Source organism: Synchiropus splendidus, chromosome 3 (genome assembly GCF_027744825.2).
Source record: "Synchiropus splendidus isolate RoL2022-P1 chromosome 3, RoL_Sspl_1.0, whole genome shotgun sequence".
Classification (NCBI taxonomy): Eukaryota; Metazoa; Chordata; class Actinopteri; order Syngnathiformes; family Callionymidae; genus Synchiropus; species Synchiropus splendidus.
This window is the reverse complement of record NC_071336.1, coordinates 16,768,736-16,783,962: the sequence shown is the minus strand read 5'-3', so window position 1 is coordinate 16,783,962 and position 15,227 is coordinate 16,768,736. Positions and strand designations below refer to the sequence as shown.

The window sequence follows — 15,227 nt, the reverse complement described above, 5'->3', positions numbered from 1 at the left end:
TCCCACCCATTAGTGTTAGTTGTAATGTTTTTCTTTTATATATATATATATATATATATATATATATATATATATATATATATATATATATATATATATATATATATATATATATATATACACAGAAAAGTCTGTGTCTTAAATGCACTCAAACCAGAGTAGAGATATTCAGTCTCTTGAGCCTGCAGGGAGTGAAGACCCCTTCCACACAGAGACGGAGTCGTACCTGCACAAGTGTCAGATTGGTTTTTTGTCCACACTGATCCGGTGTTTTCAGTCACCATAACCGATACAAACTGGGTACCAGATTGAATACATTTGAAAACTGAATTTGCTGTCCATGCAGATGCAGTGATATAGCGTTTCCAAATGTTGGGACCCAAAACTCTCTGTGAAAGTCACCACTTCACAGTGATACTGGCTCACCACAGGTTGATGCCCGTTCAGCAACAAATGTTCTTGTTGTTAATGTTACTGATGTGGATGGACCATGAAGCGGGTGACACCACAGGTGACAGGTGTCAAGCCAGTCCTCAAAGGGCCGCGAAGGGCCTGCACCCACTGTGGCGCTTTTGCGGGTCAGTTTGACGCCCTTGCCATGGGTGGTAAAAACACTTGAGAGATGAGAAACGCACGTCCCCGGTCACTCTCTCCTTTCTGCTCTCAGGACTTGTGGTTCAGTGTAGACTCGTACTAAAAGCTGAACCGCATCATCAGTACACACTGGCATCTCTTAGCGCAATCAATGTATTGTGCTTCCTAATTTTAGCATCTTCCGTATTTGTTGCCAGGGCACAACAGCGCCACTACAGTCCGCTCATGTGTACTGCATCATTTTCAATGGTTGCAGCGGATCCGGCTCTTATGTGCAGCGCTGTATGGATGTGAATTTTATTTAATTTTTTTCTTGATTTGACTTTGTTTGTAAATGCTCCTTTTCATATCTTCATATTCAAACCTAAAGACTAACTCTTTGCTTGTATTCACAGTGCTGACGACTGTTGTTTTACAGCCCTTTATTGCTCAGGTGTTCATGGCTTTATTGTGGGTGAGCCGAGAGTCAACACTATCAGGGTGGCGGTGCCTGGCACCGAGGTGTTTATGTAATCAGATACACTCATCACATGAATGTGTTCAGCTTCAGTACAGGCGCGGGTTTGGATTTTAAAAAATTAAATTCAACAAAGATCAGCAGATGAATTCATAATTACGATAGCACAGAGCTTGTCCAGCACAGTATCATCTACACTGTGGCTTGAGTTCAACCTCGAGTCTTCAGGAATGGCAACATGATCAGCGTGGTGTTAAAATGTTACAGCACCAGACAGAGGGAGGAGGCAGTTTGCCTTTATTCAAGTTGGCAGGATAGTCATAGATCAGACTGGAGCAGTAAACTGTCTTATGAGAGCAACTCTGTGCACTTTGCTTGAGCTCAGTGCTCTTACAGTGAGCAATATACCATCATTCAATAAGATGAGTCAGCCATGTGATGCTCCCCTCTACAGTCACAGATTTTTTTTAAATCTTAGTAGCACTGCAGAAAAGGTCAGAAAACCTGAGGAAATTCGACATTACCAATGCTTGGCACTGAATTTCATTGATCTGTTTATTGTAGCGGCTATCCTGCTGTTACCTCCAACCCCCGGTGCACTCTGGCAAAGCTAAACAGAACCAGAATCAGGGTGTGAAACCACCCATTCACTGGAGTTTTTTGTCATGCTAACATTAGTGACATATTATGTGCGTAAGAGTCAAAGTCCACTGTGTATTGATTAGCACCTTAATATTTAATGAAGAGATCAATCTCCTCCGCTGTGTTTTTCCAGGAGTGTTCTGCTGCCTCAACACCGCGTCACGCTGAACGTTCAGCTGTCACCACCATCATAGAAATCTGGGAGGCCTTTACAAATGGCGGAATGGGTGATGCCCGTGCGTTGCGAATGTCCTGTCAGTCATTGAACTTTGAACGCCCGACAGACTTCGGCCAGATCCTGCTGTCGGACAACATGAGACAGCTCAACTTATCTCCACCACATTTCAGGGTGCTGTTGCTGGGAGAGACTGTAAACCTCCAAGTGATAGGCTGCGTTTGATACCACGAATGTGTGCGCCCTCCACCTGCTCTTGGACTGGGATGATAAGAAGTTGTTTGCTGAAGAGTGCTGCGAGAGTGCGATCTCTCCGATACTGGCAGGGATCACATAGATTTATTAGTATGTTTATGATATTGCTAGCACGTTGCCCTCAGCTATAAAAAAAATGCAGCAAGCTGGGTTAGAAGTATCATTCCATTGAGACAGAATTTGTGAAAAAAACATTACCTGAGACGACGTTACATTCACACTACGATTATCAAAGTGACTCTCTACCCTGTGGAGTCCTCCTCTATCTAACATTTTCATCTGTGGACATTATGCTAGTTCCCTGATAACCGTGGCTTCTCCTTCTTGTCAATTAGAAATTACGTTGCATCATTTAGTAACGTTTAGTCTGAGTGAATACGTGGCCATTGCATGTGTAGGAGGAACTTGTAGGAGGAACTTTATCCCTGTGGCCACCGACCCACCCGCGCACACAAACACACACTGATGACAAAAATGAGGTCATAAAAGGGCTGATTATCGGCCACTCGTTCTTATCTGCTCCGGCTCTACCTTTATACCCTCCACACCCAGGGAGTGCAAATATATTTATACTTAAGCCAATGCTGGTCGCAGTCAAACATCCCCGCGTGTCATCCTACTGAAAGGACCTCTTTTTTTGACACATCCCATCTACATCTTCTTTCTTTGGAAGCCTTTCCTCAACCAACCGGCATCATGTGCACTGGAGCGTGCTCGAAATTCATCGCAATCCCACTCTATGTGTTGGCACTGGTGTCCATCATCTGCAACATCATGCTGTTCTTCCCAGACTTTCAAACTCAATACGCTACCATGGACAGAAAAGGTGATCACAGGATCACTGAAGAGGTGAAATACATGGGAGGTGTGATCGGTGGAGGAATCATGGTGAGTCTCACGAACCTGTACAATTCACGTCATACTGCACCATGTCATGCCTACGCAGTAGTGTTGCAAAATCCTGCCGTCAAACTAATGTGATTCGGAAATCTCCATCTGTGACAGTGCAGAGTTGCTAGACTTAAATATGTTTTGGGAAAGTTTCCCGTTTGCGTTATTTCCTGCTTCTGAAGGACAGTAAAACAAAATCATTGTATTTTGTCTTATTTAAAACACAAGGTTAAGAATACTATGACACCACATGTATGTGATGTAAACTGTGTATTGTCCGACAGATAAAGACAAGCCGTCTGTCGGCAGCATCCAGAGCTTATCTCTTTTTCATCTGAAATAAAACTGAAGATCTCTGTTTTGTACAGAAATGTTTACACATGTTGATACTTGCCTCCATCATTGCCAGATTCTGATTCCTGCCATTCACATCCATTTGACCAGTGCCAAGAATTGCTGCGCTAACCGCTGTGGGGTGAGCATTAGTTTGAGGAAGACAACGGCTGTCTCTATCCTCATTGGGCTTCCAGAATAGTGATGTCTCACCTGACTTGCTATTGCTTTTCCGCAGATGTTCCTGTCTATTGGTTTTGCAGCAATTGGAGTGGTGGGTGCTCTGTACAGTCTGGGTGTGGCTGGTGCGGGACTGGCAAGGGGACCACTGTGCAGCTGGAGACCAAACCCTGCTGGTTCACTTGTATGGAGCACCCCATTTGAGAACAGGTCATCATACTGTACAATCCTTTTGACTGGCCTTTTGCCTGGTGGCACCTGTTCTAAACTTTATTTCTGGCAGTGAGGGGGATTACCTGACCAACAAGCCAATGTGGAAAATCTGTATTGAGCCAGAAAATGTGGTGGAGTTCAACATCGGGCTTTTCTCCACCCTGGTGATTGCTGCCAGTATCCAGCTGATACTCTGCGCCATTCAGATGATCAATGGGCTGTTTGGCTGCCTCTGCGGGACCTGTTCAGGCAAATAGGTGAGCGATGGCGCACGATCAGCGGATGCAACGGTGTCACTCACAATGGCTCTCTCTCTTCTCCAGACAGCAAGTGCACGCACCACGACCACGACCACTCAGAGGACACCTCACCTGCTTCACCGTATTTATTAACACATACACTGCAGCAACAACATCAAATGGGCTCGCCGCTTTCCGTGTCGCCAAGAAAATGTGTTTCAAGAATTTCTTTTTGTGATTAGTAGGCCTTTGATATTATAATATCAACAGGCTCACAGAGTGTTTTTGTGCTTATGTTTGTTTTTTAATAAAAGGTGCACCTGTGATTGATTTTGGTCTCTTTGTCTAATTTTTCCCAATATGTTCAGCAGGTCTTTATCACATCACAGACAAAACGCACATTGTACAGTACATTCGCTGCATTTTTTTAAAAAATTAACACCAAAAAGTGACAACCTTGTGTTTTAAAAACGAGCAAAAATTGACCCCGACGTGATTTGAACACGCAACCTTCTGATCTGGAGTCAGACGCGCTACCGTTGCGCCACGAGGTCTGACTCAACCAGTGAAGAGGTTGGTGTTAAATAGTTCAGAGTTTGGCTCTTCCAATTCCAATATACTGAGGTTTAACCACCGATGGCCAAGCTGTCATCGAACAGAGACCATCTCCCTTCAGTGTGGACGACTTCTTGGAACCAGGGTATCGGGTATACGGCACATGAGCGTTAACGTAGAGTCGTAGTCAATAAGCTACTGCCATCTGCCGGCTGCGCTAGTCCTCTCACTCCGCACGACACACGATATTAAGCCATAAAACACACAGAAATAGAATGAAATTGAGCTCATCCAACCCAAGCCTTTGACCTTTGTTTTCCCACCGTCCTTTACATCACGTCCACTTCGAGTGAGGAATGTTTTTTCAGCACTCTTATCCAAGATGTCAATACTTTACTGCTTGACTTCGGCGCCTTTGTACTGTCGTGCAAAGTCGTGGTAGTCTTTCAAGCTTTTGTCTCAGGTACGTCTTTATACCATTACACGTATTTTTCAGTTTCGATGTTTGACGCCTCTAACGGCAACGTTGGTCAGGCCACGTTCATTGAAGTGTCCGGCTCTTGAGACCACACGGCAGGTCAGCGCTGTCTGCCTGGAAGCACCAATGTGGATGGGGGTTTTGGCGTCTGCTTATCAATAACTAAAAGCAGTGGGTTAAATAGGAGCAATGTCTGAACATGGCAAATCCGTGATTGAATGAACGAAAGTTGCAATATACCTTTAAACCACTTGGGAGCGCTGTTTAATCAATGCTGTGGGGCGCTACTATTGAAATGACGAAGAAAACGGATATAGCGTCAAGAGTGTTCGAAGGTAAAATAATCAGCGTTTAAAGCTCCATCAAATGTTCGAGCTCGAATTAAATTCCATACTCCGAGTGAACCATCACGCCTTATTCGCCATCTTTTCTGTTTTTTTTTTTCCCGACGGGGCCGCAATTCGCCAACATTCGCTCATGCGATTATTTTTTTTTATGGATGTACAAAGTCTTATTGTCGTTCGACGTAACCGATAACATCGCTCATCCTTAAAATTTCTTTAAATTACATTATTCTGCTTAATCGTAATTTTAAGCATGATGTGATGTTTTTAAAAAAAAAAAAAAAACAATCAATTTCGAGTTCAGCGAACGTTTTGAGAAAAATTAATACCCAAACAATGAGTAAAAGCCATTTTGTTTATAATGACTAAAACAGATGATGCACAAAAACGCTGCGAGCAGGGTTCGAACCTGCGCGGGAAGATCCCATTGGATTTCAAGTCCAACGCCTTAACCACTCGGCCATCGCAGCTGGCACCTCTATACGTGTGCACATGACGTTTTAACCAACGGTATAAAACAACCAGGGTTTGAAGCGAACAGTAAATTAAGTAAAACCTACCCGACACACCTGACCAAGAATTCACAAGAATGTGGTCAAATCAATCATGACTTTCATATTTGTTTTTGGCAAAAGTACAGTTGTTTTGGGGTTGACACGACATACACAATCGTTCTTTGCCCTTTCACCCGACACCACTTTGTCATGGGAAACCTGCAAGGATCCCCACAACTCAAATCTCAGGATCACAGAGACGCACAACCCTCCCCAAGGTGACGGTTCGCGGGAAGGACGTAGTAAGATTTTTTTTTTCAACGAATCATTTTCTGAACTCCATAAAATGCAGTCATTTGCGCGTAGACACCTCAAAACAGACTTGCTAACCATATTTCAAATTCAAAGGGCATTGCACCCTAGTATGGTTAAGCATTCTATGATATCAGATTCAACATCATCCTGAACAACATCTACGTAAAGACCCAGATGCCAGAAATGATGAATATTTGGGTAATCTTCAGTCACTTGAGAAGAATCTGCCTCTATCCTCTTCGCTGTCCTCATGGAGCTTTTTGTATTCATAAAAGACATTTTTGGTGATACCATGTGCGTATTAAAATGAGGTTTAATCAGTTGAAAATGGTCGACTTCCTGGGAACAAATAATTTGTAACTTGTTAATTTGTAAAAGGTTATCATTATTATTACGACTAGATGCTTCCACTCTTGAAAAAAACTTGACACAAGTGAATTGTCAGTTAATCAGAAGTACCTTTGGTCACACCATGCCTTTTTTTTTTTTTGCATTCTGAAAGATACTCCCACCACTCAAGCACTGAAGTGCTCACGTTTCAGTTGCGCTACAGTCAAACTGTTAATAGCTGTCATAAACATTGCTCTTCAGATATTTCTTTCTGGATGACGGCGTCAACTGTCCTTTTGGTTTTGGTTCAATCAAGATGTGAAGACACCCACTGGTAACCGATGCACGTTTGGTCGACATTAGATATTTCACCTTGCCGGGTATCACACTCAGACAAACTTTAACATTGTGATGGGGCGTAATATTTCTGTTACTAAGAACACTTGGGCCTCAGGATGACAGAGAAGTGTCTGTCAGATTTATCTTTATGAGACGGGAACTCCAACACATTGCTGATAATATCTTTTTATAATTGTCATCCTCCGAGGAACACCCAAGGCCAAAGGTTATTGCTAATGTCTCCACTTGACTTAACGAGTCATGCAAAATGACTTGTTACTTTCTTTCAAACCATGTAAAACTTGAGCACATATACAAACAATCACAAGTTGACCATCTGTCTGCAAGAGGAAAACACGGTGTAAATGGGCAGACATTCTTTTTTTATGATTTACTTCTTCACTCTGCTCCTTTCCAATACCTGACAATATGTCAAAGTTTTATCGTTGTTTTTTTGTAGGCCGACATAAACTTATTCTTCCATGGGATTGAAATAAAACCTTATGGTACAATGGCACGCAAGATGAATGTGACGTTTTAAATATAACCTTTTGAGAAGATTTAACAAGGGTGGACTTAACAACCCTGTACAAACATCAGAAATGATTTGTGTAACCTCATTCATTCATCTCAATGTGCTTTCATTTAAGGTACAGCCTGACAAAGGAATCAGCCTGTTGACTCTCATCTTATTTCTCTTCTATTTCTATGCATATTTAATCAAGACAGCACAAAAGTAAATGGTGTGATGATTTTATCCTGTTACCATGAGGGTTGCAACTTTTATGTAACGATTATGCTTATCTTATCTTTGGCCACGTCGATCATCAGGAAGATCTGGCCTTCCCTTTCCCCTCCGCCTTTCTCTAATCACTCCATCTGGACCACTCTTGTGTCTTCTGCTTTCATTTCCTCTGTCTTCAGTGATATTTGACACTTTAACTTCCTGTGAATAAAACATCAGTCACCTTTTTAACACACATCACAAAGGTTTTTCAGTGTTTACTTTGATCCAGATTGTCTTTCATTTTCAAAAGGTCTGTGTGTTGGGTGTCAGTGTTGCCAGTTATGTTAAGTGTGGTTAGCTAGTTATGTTATTTTGATAGTGTTCAGTGCATCTTCCTGTTGGTATCTTGTCAGTCTTGTCTCGTCTCCTGCTACTCATGTTGTTGTCTGCACCTGTCTTCTTGCTTTCTTCCCCTTATCTGGCCCTTTTTTCTGCTGTTCCATGAGAGCGCGTACCATCATGTCATGTAGCCTGTGATCGTGTCTTCAAGTCTGAGCCAAGTCAAGTATTTTGTATTAAGTCCACGTATCGTCATGAATGTTAGAGCTCTAATTCCTTCCATAAGCGCTTTTTATTGGAGCTAAGTGAAGTTTGGAGTTGAACTGTGTTTTTTTTGTGTCACACTCTTTTCGTTCAACCGTTTTCTAAATTCACTCATTTACACTGAGCTCTCGTCTCAGTCTCCGGTCGTTTGGTCTCTGGTCAGTCTTGTCTCTGGTTGTCTAGATCCACCTGTATCAGGAGTCTCAGACTGATCCACTAAGGGGCTGCAGCGGGTGCAGGTTTTTGTTCCAACCCATCAATTCGCTGCAGCTGAAACCAGCATCAACTCATTACAGTCTTCAGACACCTGATAGGTCAAAAGGTCACCGGTTGGAACAGAGACCTGCACCTACTGCGGGCCTGAATGAGCGTCACATTGAGTCATTCTTCTTCCAGTCAGGATCAGCAACTTCCTCTTCATTTGTCATTGGTGTAATAAAAGTAAGCAATGAATTGCATAAATGAAGGAGCCGTTATGTGAAATAACTTATTGTGGGATGTTGTTATTCTATAACACTAATGTCACAGTAACTGCATCACTAACATTGTTTTTTGACCCAATGAAAAAAGGCTCGTCAAAATGACTGTAAAGACAAAGGAACCTACGGTATGTTTTCCTCACTTTCTGCCTGTGACAGGATGGCAAGATCACGTCTTGACGTATTTGACAAGTATTTGAATAGTTTTGACTTTAAACATCAACAAAGCAAATATTAAAATTAAAGAAACAATACATAAAGACACAGAACATTCTCCACTCAACAAATGTAGAAAAAAAGCACGGTGATTGAGTCGGAACTGACGTCGTGCCATGCAGGAGGCTGTTAGCTTGGGGGCTAATGCTACAGACTCTGTGAATGTGCAGTTCCTGAAAGCCTAATGCAAGGTGGGAGTCTGGCTTCTGCATGAGTCCAGGACACAAATGTGCGCTTGAAAATAGTCGCTATTTGATGTTTTGATTAAAATGTCATACCAGTTTGTGATGGTGTCTCCTCAAAACCTGAATGTAGTAGAAGTCCATGCAGGGATTTTAAAGATACTGTGTCAACAAAATGCATATCTAGCATGAGTAACAACAGTTAAGGTGTTCATTTATATTTATATTTTATATATTTATATTTAATATTATAAACAATTCTATTACAATAAACAACGGCCAACTACCGCTCTATTATTCAGGAAAAACCATCATGAGTTCTACGTTAAACTCATAGACTGAGGTGAAAGGTTCCGATAACAATCGCCCTCCTGATTCATAATCGGCATCTGATACAAACTTATGAAAATAAAAGACAACTGGCATTGCTGATAAAACTGTGACAGCATGACAGAGAGTACAAAGTGCACATGGAAAATTCAATTGCTCTGAGTATTGCGGTGACCAAAGTTTGTCAAGGGTTTTCTGTGAATAGATCAAATAAGTGAGATCCTATGTTTCCCACACTTGACGTCGGTCAGTCGATCATTCATCATTGCCTCAATAAGACGTGTTTGGATAAACAACACGAGAGCGAGAGCTACATTCACTTGGGTGCTGTAGAGATTTCCAGGCTCATGCATTAACAGGAACACAATACATCTGAGCATCAAATGAAACCATTTCTTCCACTGTTATCAGACTGTTAGGAATTGGTGAGTTTGCTGGTGCAATAATGAATAGTGTAGGCGCACAATGTGAATTTTGCTATGTTTGTGTTGGGCGTGTTGCTTGGATGATTAACAGTTAACAGTTTTTATTTTCTTTTGAGGGGGACAGGCCTCAGCCTCAACCTCTACAAATGTGTACGTGAATCTGGTACATTTTTTTACAAGATGTGGTATATTTCTTTTGTATATTTTTGTACTCATTTGAGAAACGACCTAATATTTATATTATTTTATAAATATTATATTTATTTAGGAAAACATAAGACATAAACCTTTCTGCTAAAATACATCCTCTAAACCGGTGTTTTTCAAACTTTTTTTAAGCCACGGCACAAAATCACCACCAAAGGAACCTTGGCCAAAGCGCAATAATGCTCAGTAAAAAGTTGTGCAGAAAATTGCAGAAAATGTATTTGTATAAAAATGTCCCCAGAAAGGGCTGGGCAATATGGCAAAAATATATCATAATTTATTTCTTTATTTTAAGGAACTTTAGGAAGTCTTTTGCACGATTTTATTCTAGTTTGGGTAATTTCCATACATATTTTTAACATTCTTTGCCTCAGCTTACTTCATAACAACAATGATTCTTTCTCTCTTCACATTTTGGAGCTTCTGGAGCTTCCATTTATTTGTTTCTGCATTTAGTTTTTGCTAGCTTTTAAACGACTAAGCAAACTTTGACAGTCTATGAGTGTCAATAAAGTTTTGAAGTGAGGCGCTAGCCGTTAGCTCTGTTAGCTCTGCGGTGCAGACAGCCTTTGACGCAGCGGGACCGACAAGGAACCCTCCATCATTCTGTCGTGAAGGTGTGTGGTCACGTCAGGGGCGCATCGCGTTTATAAACACTTGAAGTTGCACATTTGACCAGCTTTTTCGCTAGTAATGCAAGTAATGGTTGAGTAGTGTCATAGGTCTAGTATGTGGAAAGAGTGTGACCGAATCCATATGGTCTCTTAACGTTGGTAGACTGTCAACACGTTCATTTTTTAATGTTATCATATGGTCCATCTCTATATCCAGACAAATTGGGTAAAATTGGATCATTTCCCGCTGCACAGCGGTTGAAAAACACTGCTCTTCACACATATAGCCAGGCTGTGCAATGTCTCTAACTAAAGCAAGGCAGGACAGCACTAACCCAGGTTACTGTACAGTGCTACGTTGTGTTCCCACATTCAAACACAACTATTTGTTTCATAACTGCAAATAGGAGGCAACTTTTCATCTCAGAACACATGTATAACATCAGAGGTGTCACTGACGATCAAACCATTTGGGCCAAGTGGGATAAATGTTGTATGCACTGGTAAATGGTGGAGCTTGTCAAAGTTCCAAAGAATAAACTCTCACAGACATTTGTTAAAATAAGCAGGACTGCCAATGTGCCAGTCAAGTGGGATACTTGGTTTTCTTATCTAGCCAGCCAGAGAAGTGTTAATCTGGTTACTGTTAGTTTAGAATTCAGAGAAACGGGTGTGTCTGATGCTTCCGGAACACTGAAGATGGATGTTTGGTGGTGATGTGTAACTGGTACAAGGGCGGTCCTCCATTCAGTTTCAATTTAATGTGTCTGTTCTATGAACAATTTGAAGCTGTTGTGATGATGTCTGCTGAATAAAATACAGTCGTCGCGCTGCACGTGATCTCTCTGCCTCTGCTGTCACACTCCTGGAGAAGTCGGTTTGCAACAACATAATTGGTGCTCAATCACTGGCACCAAAGACTGAGGATCCCACGGCTGGCTGACCTTCCACCGTACAGCACCCACTGAAGTAAGATCTTTTTTCTGCCTCAAATGCGAAAATATTTGACATATTTTCAGGATGGATGAGTTTTTGGAGGAGACACTTGTTTAGAGTCGTAAAAAATACGAACGTACCGGCAGACATGAAGCCAAATCTGGAGATCCTGAATAAACTATATTCTCATAATCCCTTTGTTCATAATACTAATAATGATAATTATTAGTATTATGAACAAAGGCTGCATAGAAAATGGCGGGAGGATAGTGAAAACTATGTTAATCCAGCTGTGCAACATTCTCAACACAGGTTAGAAACGCTGAGACCCTCTCAACCAAACCTGTGCATTATATTTGCTATTGTATACTTAAATGTAAAGGACATATATTGCAAGTATATCAGTGTTTTGATAAAAGTGTTTTGATAGTGTTTTGTTGAATTGTGCATCCTGATGTTGAAATTGGGCAAAGGCAGTGTGACACAGATGAAATTGTGCAGCCTCGGTGTGGTGCAGGCAGAAAGAGTTTTGCTCCTTGAGTTGCAGACATCTAGCCGGAGCACACTGCCTCCGCTACATACCCCTCCCACACCTCGTATTCTGTGTGTGTATTACTTGGCCCAGCTCCTCGACTGCTGAGCTCTGGAATTTGTTCGTGTGTGTGTGTGTGTGCGTGCACCCTCACTGTCCCCTTCCCACAAACACTGGTTGCTTCCCAATGCAGGGGTGGAGCAACCAGGAGGTGGTCACACTTCCATCCTCCCAATTTAAAGGATCTTTAATTGCTGTGTCGGCGTCTAGGTGGCATGCCAGGGAAAATGAGGAGTCGCCCGTGAGGACTGCCTGACTCAGCCCCTCCACTCAGGTTGCTGTGTGTCTCGCCCACTACTCCACTGCAGCTCCAACGTACTTTGACCCACATCCAGTAAGCTGAACATACTTAGAACACACAACACAATCGGCACCAAAAGTACTGAAGCGAACAGATCTTAAGGACCACCACTTCAGTCAACATAGTAAGCGCTAGACCTAGCATGCAGGATGAATCGAGTCAGTCATTAAAAAAATGTAGATGGGGTTTGACAAAAATGATGAGATGCTGGGAGGAGCAAATAACTGTGGGCAAGCCAGGAAGGAAGGGAGTTTGCCCTCACATACAGAACCAAACATTTAAGGTGCTGGACAGATATACAGAACCTGGTTCGAGGAAGAGACCCTTGGCAAACTGCTGGCATTTGGCGACATCAAGGCATGACGGCTGACGGGACTGAGTTCAATGCATGGGACCGGTCAGCGCTGTGAAAATGCTGAGAGATAATTATCCATCAAAGATCGATCCAAGGGCACTGAGGGCACTTGGAAAGACTGAGAGTCCTATCTTGTACATACATGTAAGCAGGCAGATGAAAAGATGAAAACAAGAGGCAGAGGAAGACGCTGAAAATAGTCCTCTGCTGTCAACATTGTTTTGTAACTCCGTCATGGAGGACCTTGCCATAACATGTATAGTGCAAGCTGGAAGACATTCTGAGGTCAGACAAGACAAGCAGGAGGAGGCTCAACAAAGAAAGCTTACACAGTTATAAATCAAGGACCTCCAGAAGGAACGCAAAGATTCAAGCTGCTGAGGCACCGAGGGAAATGTAGCCTATGTAATGTGGGGGACCAGTGAACCCAAGAGTCGGTCCAAATTATGGGTATTAAGTCGTGGCCAGTGAATCCTATCAGAGCTAAACCAAGCTAGTCACAGTTCATGATGAAGAGCTGAAAAAGACAAGTTAAAACATGACCCTGAATGGGTGTGGTCGACTCCTGACTGATCACATGTTGGCTTGGTTTAAGTCACCCCACCTGATCAAGATAAGGTTGAAGGTTGAATGTACGATTACCATCAAAGGAAGTCCAAAAAAAAAACATTCACAGACTGCTAAAAGGAGCCCATGCAACATGACCATACTTCCATTTCACAAGGCAGAGAAACCCAAGTACCGACTTGTACATGATCTCAGAGCAGTAAATGAAGTAGTAGAAGACTAGCCAGCAGAAGTAGCAAACCCAAATACAATCTGCACAAATTTGCTGCCTAACACATAATCCTTCCCTGTAATAAGCATTCTTCAGCATCCCACTGGCAGAAGACACTGGAAAGCAATATGGTTACACTCAGCTCCCACAAGGGTTTAAACAGTCCACACGTGTCCTACCCAGTATTGCGACAAGACCAGGAAGGTGAAGACATCAACAACACCCGGATACAAAACGTTGATGATTAGCAGAGACTCCATTCAAGTGCTACAGAGGCTAGCAGAAACAGGGCACAAGCATCACACAAGCACCTGCAGTACTGTGCCTCAAATAGAATATATATATATATATATATATATATATATATATATATATATATATATATAGTCTATCTCTCTCTCTATATGTGTATATATATATATACACATATATATAGATAGATAGATAGATAGACAGACTATATAGATAGACTATATATATATATATATATATATATATATATATATATATATATATATATATATATATACGTAGGAGAAGTTGAGAATCCGTTGGTAACCAGTGATCATGTGTATATGAAGATCTTCAGGGAACAGTGGCACGAACCACGACGTGAAGGTCCGTACACTGTGTCCAAGCAACACAGACTACAGTCCACGTTGAAGGGAGCACATCTTGGTACCATCTGGAACTACTGCACAAGAGCACAAGCAACGAAGGATCACAAACACAAAAATACAGGGCAGTGAAGTCAATAACCAGACAAAATGTTAATGACACAGCTTCTTGTGGTAATAAGTTGTCCGGCTTGGTTCTCACCAGGAGATGTGTTCATGAAGCGATGGACGGGAACCTTGCGGCTGGGCCAGCTGACCCAAGTCGGAAACCTGACGCTGAGCACTCCAACTAAGAGACACCAGAAGTTCCAGGATTTGACTAAGTATGATGCAGTGATACCTTTTGTGAATCCTGCCAAGAACAACAGAATTGTGCCAAAAGATACACAACATACAGTAGTCCTAAAAACAGGGAAATGCATGCAAACTGCGTTTGGAAAGCCGAAATTATAGAGCCCTATTGCGATGGGAAGATTTGGAGGAACATTTGTCGTAGTTTTAATGGGTACCAAAGCATTGCATGGTATGCACGTCACTTGCGTGTCAGGGAAACAATGTGCTTTGTTTCCTGGTGGGTAACCTCTTAAAAAATGGTTATGGTCAAGTATCTGTGCCACGACATCTCGGACTCCATGGTGGGTTGGTCAGTGGGTGCATATTCAACTGTGCACGGACAATGAAAAACAATCAGTCTTTATTGCCCAACAAGGTATAATCTCAAAAGAGCAAAGTCTGATATGTAATTCAGTTTTAGATGGGCAACCCCACCCACATCGTGAAGTCTCTGCACGTCATAAGGTCCAAACTGGCAGGAGCAGATAGACTCAAATCCACACCTGAAGAAAAGAGAGAACACACCTAGTCTGTAGCATTCACAGTTATTCATTTACACATTACAGCATTTTGCAATTCAGCGACGCACGCCCATCGTAGGATTCCAAACGGCACCCCTAACCTGCGCTCTATAAATGCTTCCCCCAGGCCCATACGTCTTCTCTTGAGCTAACAATCTGTTAGCCATGGATACAGCT

General features: G+C 42.2%; 2 protein-coding genes and 2 non-coding genes across 4 annotated transcripts in view; 2 read left to right on the top strand and 2 right to left on the bottom strand.

Annotated features, from left to right (window-relative positions):
* The first annotated feature begins 208 nt into the window (after window positions 1–208).
* tm4sf21b (transmembrane 4 L six family member 21b) lies at window positions 209–4,291 on the top strand. Its single transcript, XM_053859759.1, has 5 exons — window positions 209–3,011; window positions 3,424–3,489; window positions 3,586–3,737; window positions 3,811–3,997; window positions 4,064–4,291. The coding sequence occupies exons 1-4, from the start codon at window positions 2,820–2,822 to the stop codon at window positions 3,995–3,997; spliced, it is 597 nt and encodes a 198-aa protein (XP_053715734.1). The 5' UTR covers window positions 209–2,819; the 3' UTR covers window positions 4,064–4,291.
* Window positions 4,292–4,461: 170 nt separating this feature from the next.
* trnaw-cca (transfer RNA tryptophan (anticodon CCA)) lies at window positions 4,462–4,533 on the bottom strand. Its single transcript has one exon. It is a non-coding gene; the product is annotated as a tRNA-Trp (tRNA).
* Window positions 4,534–5,744: 1,211 nt separating this feature from the next.
* Window positions 5,745–5,826, bottom strand: trnas-uga (transfer RNA serine (anticodon UGA)). The gene has a single exon. It is a non-coding gene; the product is annotated as a tRNA-Ser (tRNA).
* Window positions 5,827–11,427: 5,601 nt separating this feature from the next.
* Window positions 11,428–15,227, top strand: part of zanl (zonadhesin, like) — a 42,571-nt gene continuing 38,771 nt past the window's right edge. The window contains exons 1-3 of the mRNA XM_053860312.1: window positions 11,428–11,586; window positions 12,356–12,479; window positions 14,161–14,519. Coding sequence (XP_053716287.1) covers window positions 14,347–14,519 — 173 coding nt within the window. The 5' untranslated portion in view covers window positions 11,428–11,586; window positions 12,356–12,479; window positions 14,161–14,346. The remainder of the gene's footprint in view (window positions 11,587–12,355; window positions 12,480–14,160; window positions 14,520–15,227) is intronic.

What these genes read in the sequence shown, in the direction of transcription:
- tm4sf21b (XM_053859759.1), top strand. Translation starts at nt 2,820, where the DNA reads ATGTGCACTGGAGCGTGCTCGAAATTCATCGCAATCCCACTCTATGTG. An exon ending in TGATCGGTGGAGGAATCATG is followed by an intron (nt 3,012 to 3,423) that starts GTGAGTCTCACG and finishes CATCATTGCCAG; the next exon opens with ATTCTGATTCCTGCCATTCA. An exon ending in AGCACCCCATTTGAGAACAG is followed by an intron (nt 3,738 to 3,810) that starts GTCATCATACTG and finishes TATTTCTGGCAG; the next exon opens with TGAGGGGGATTACCTGACCA.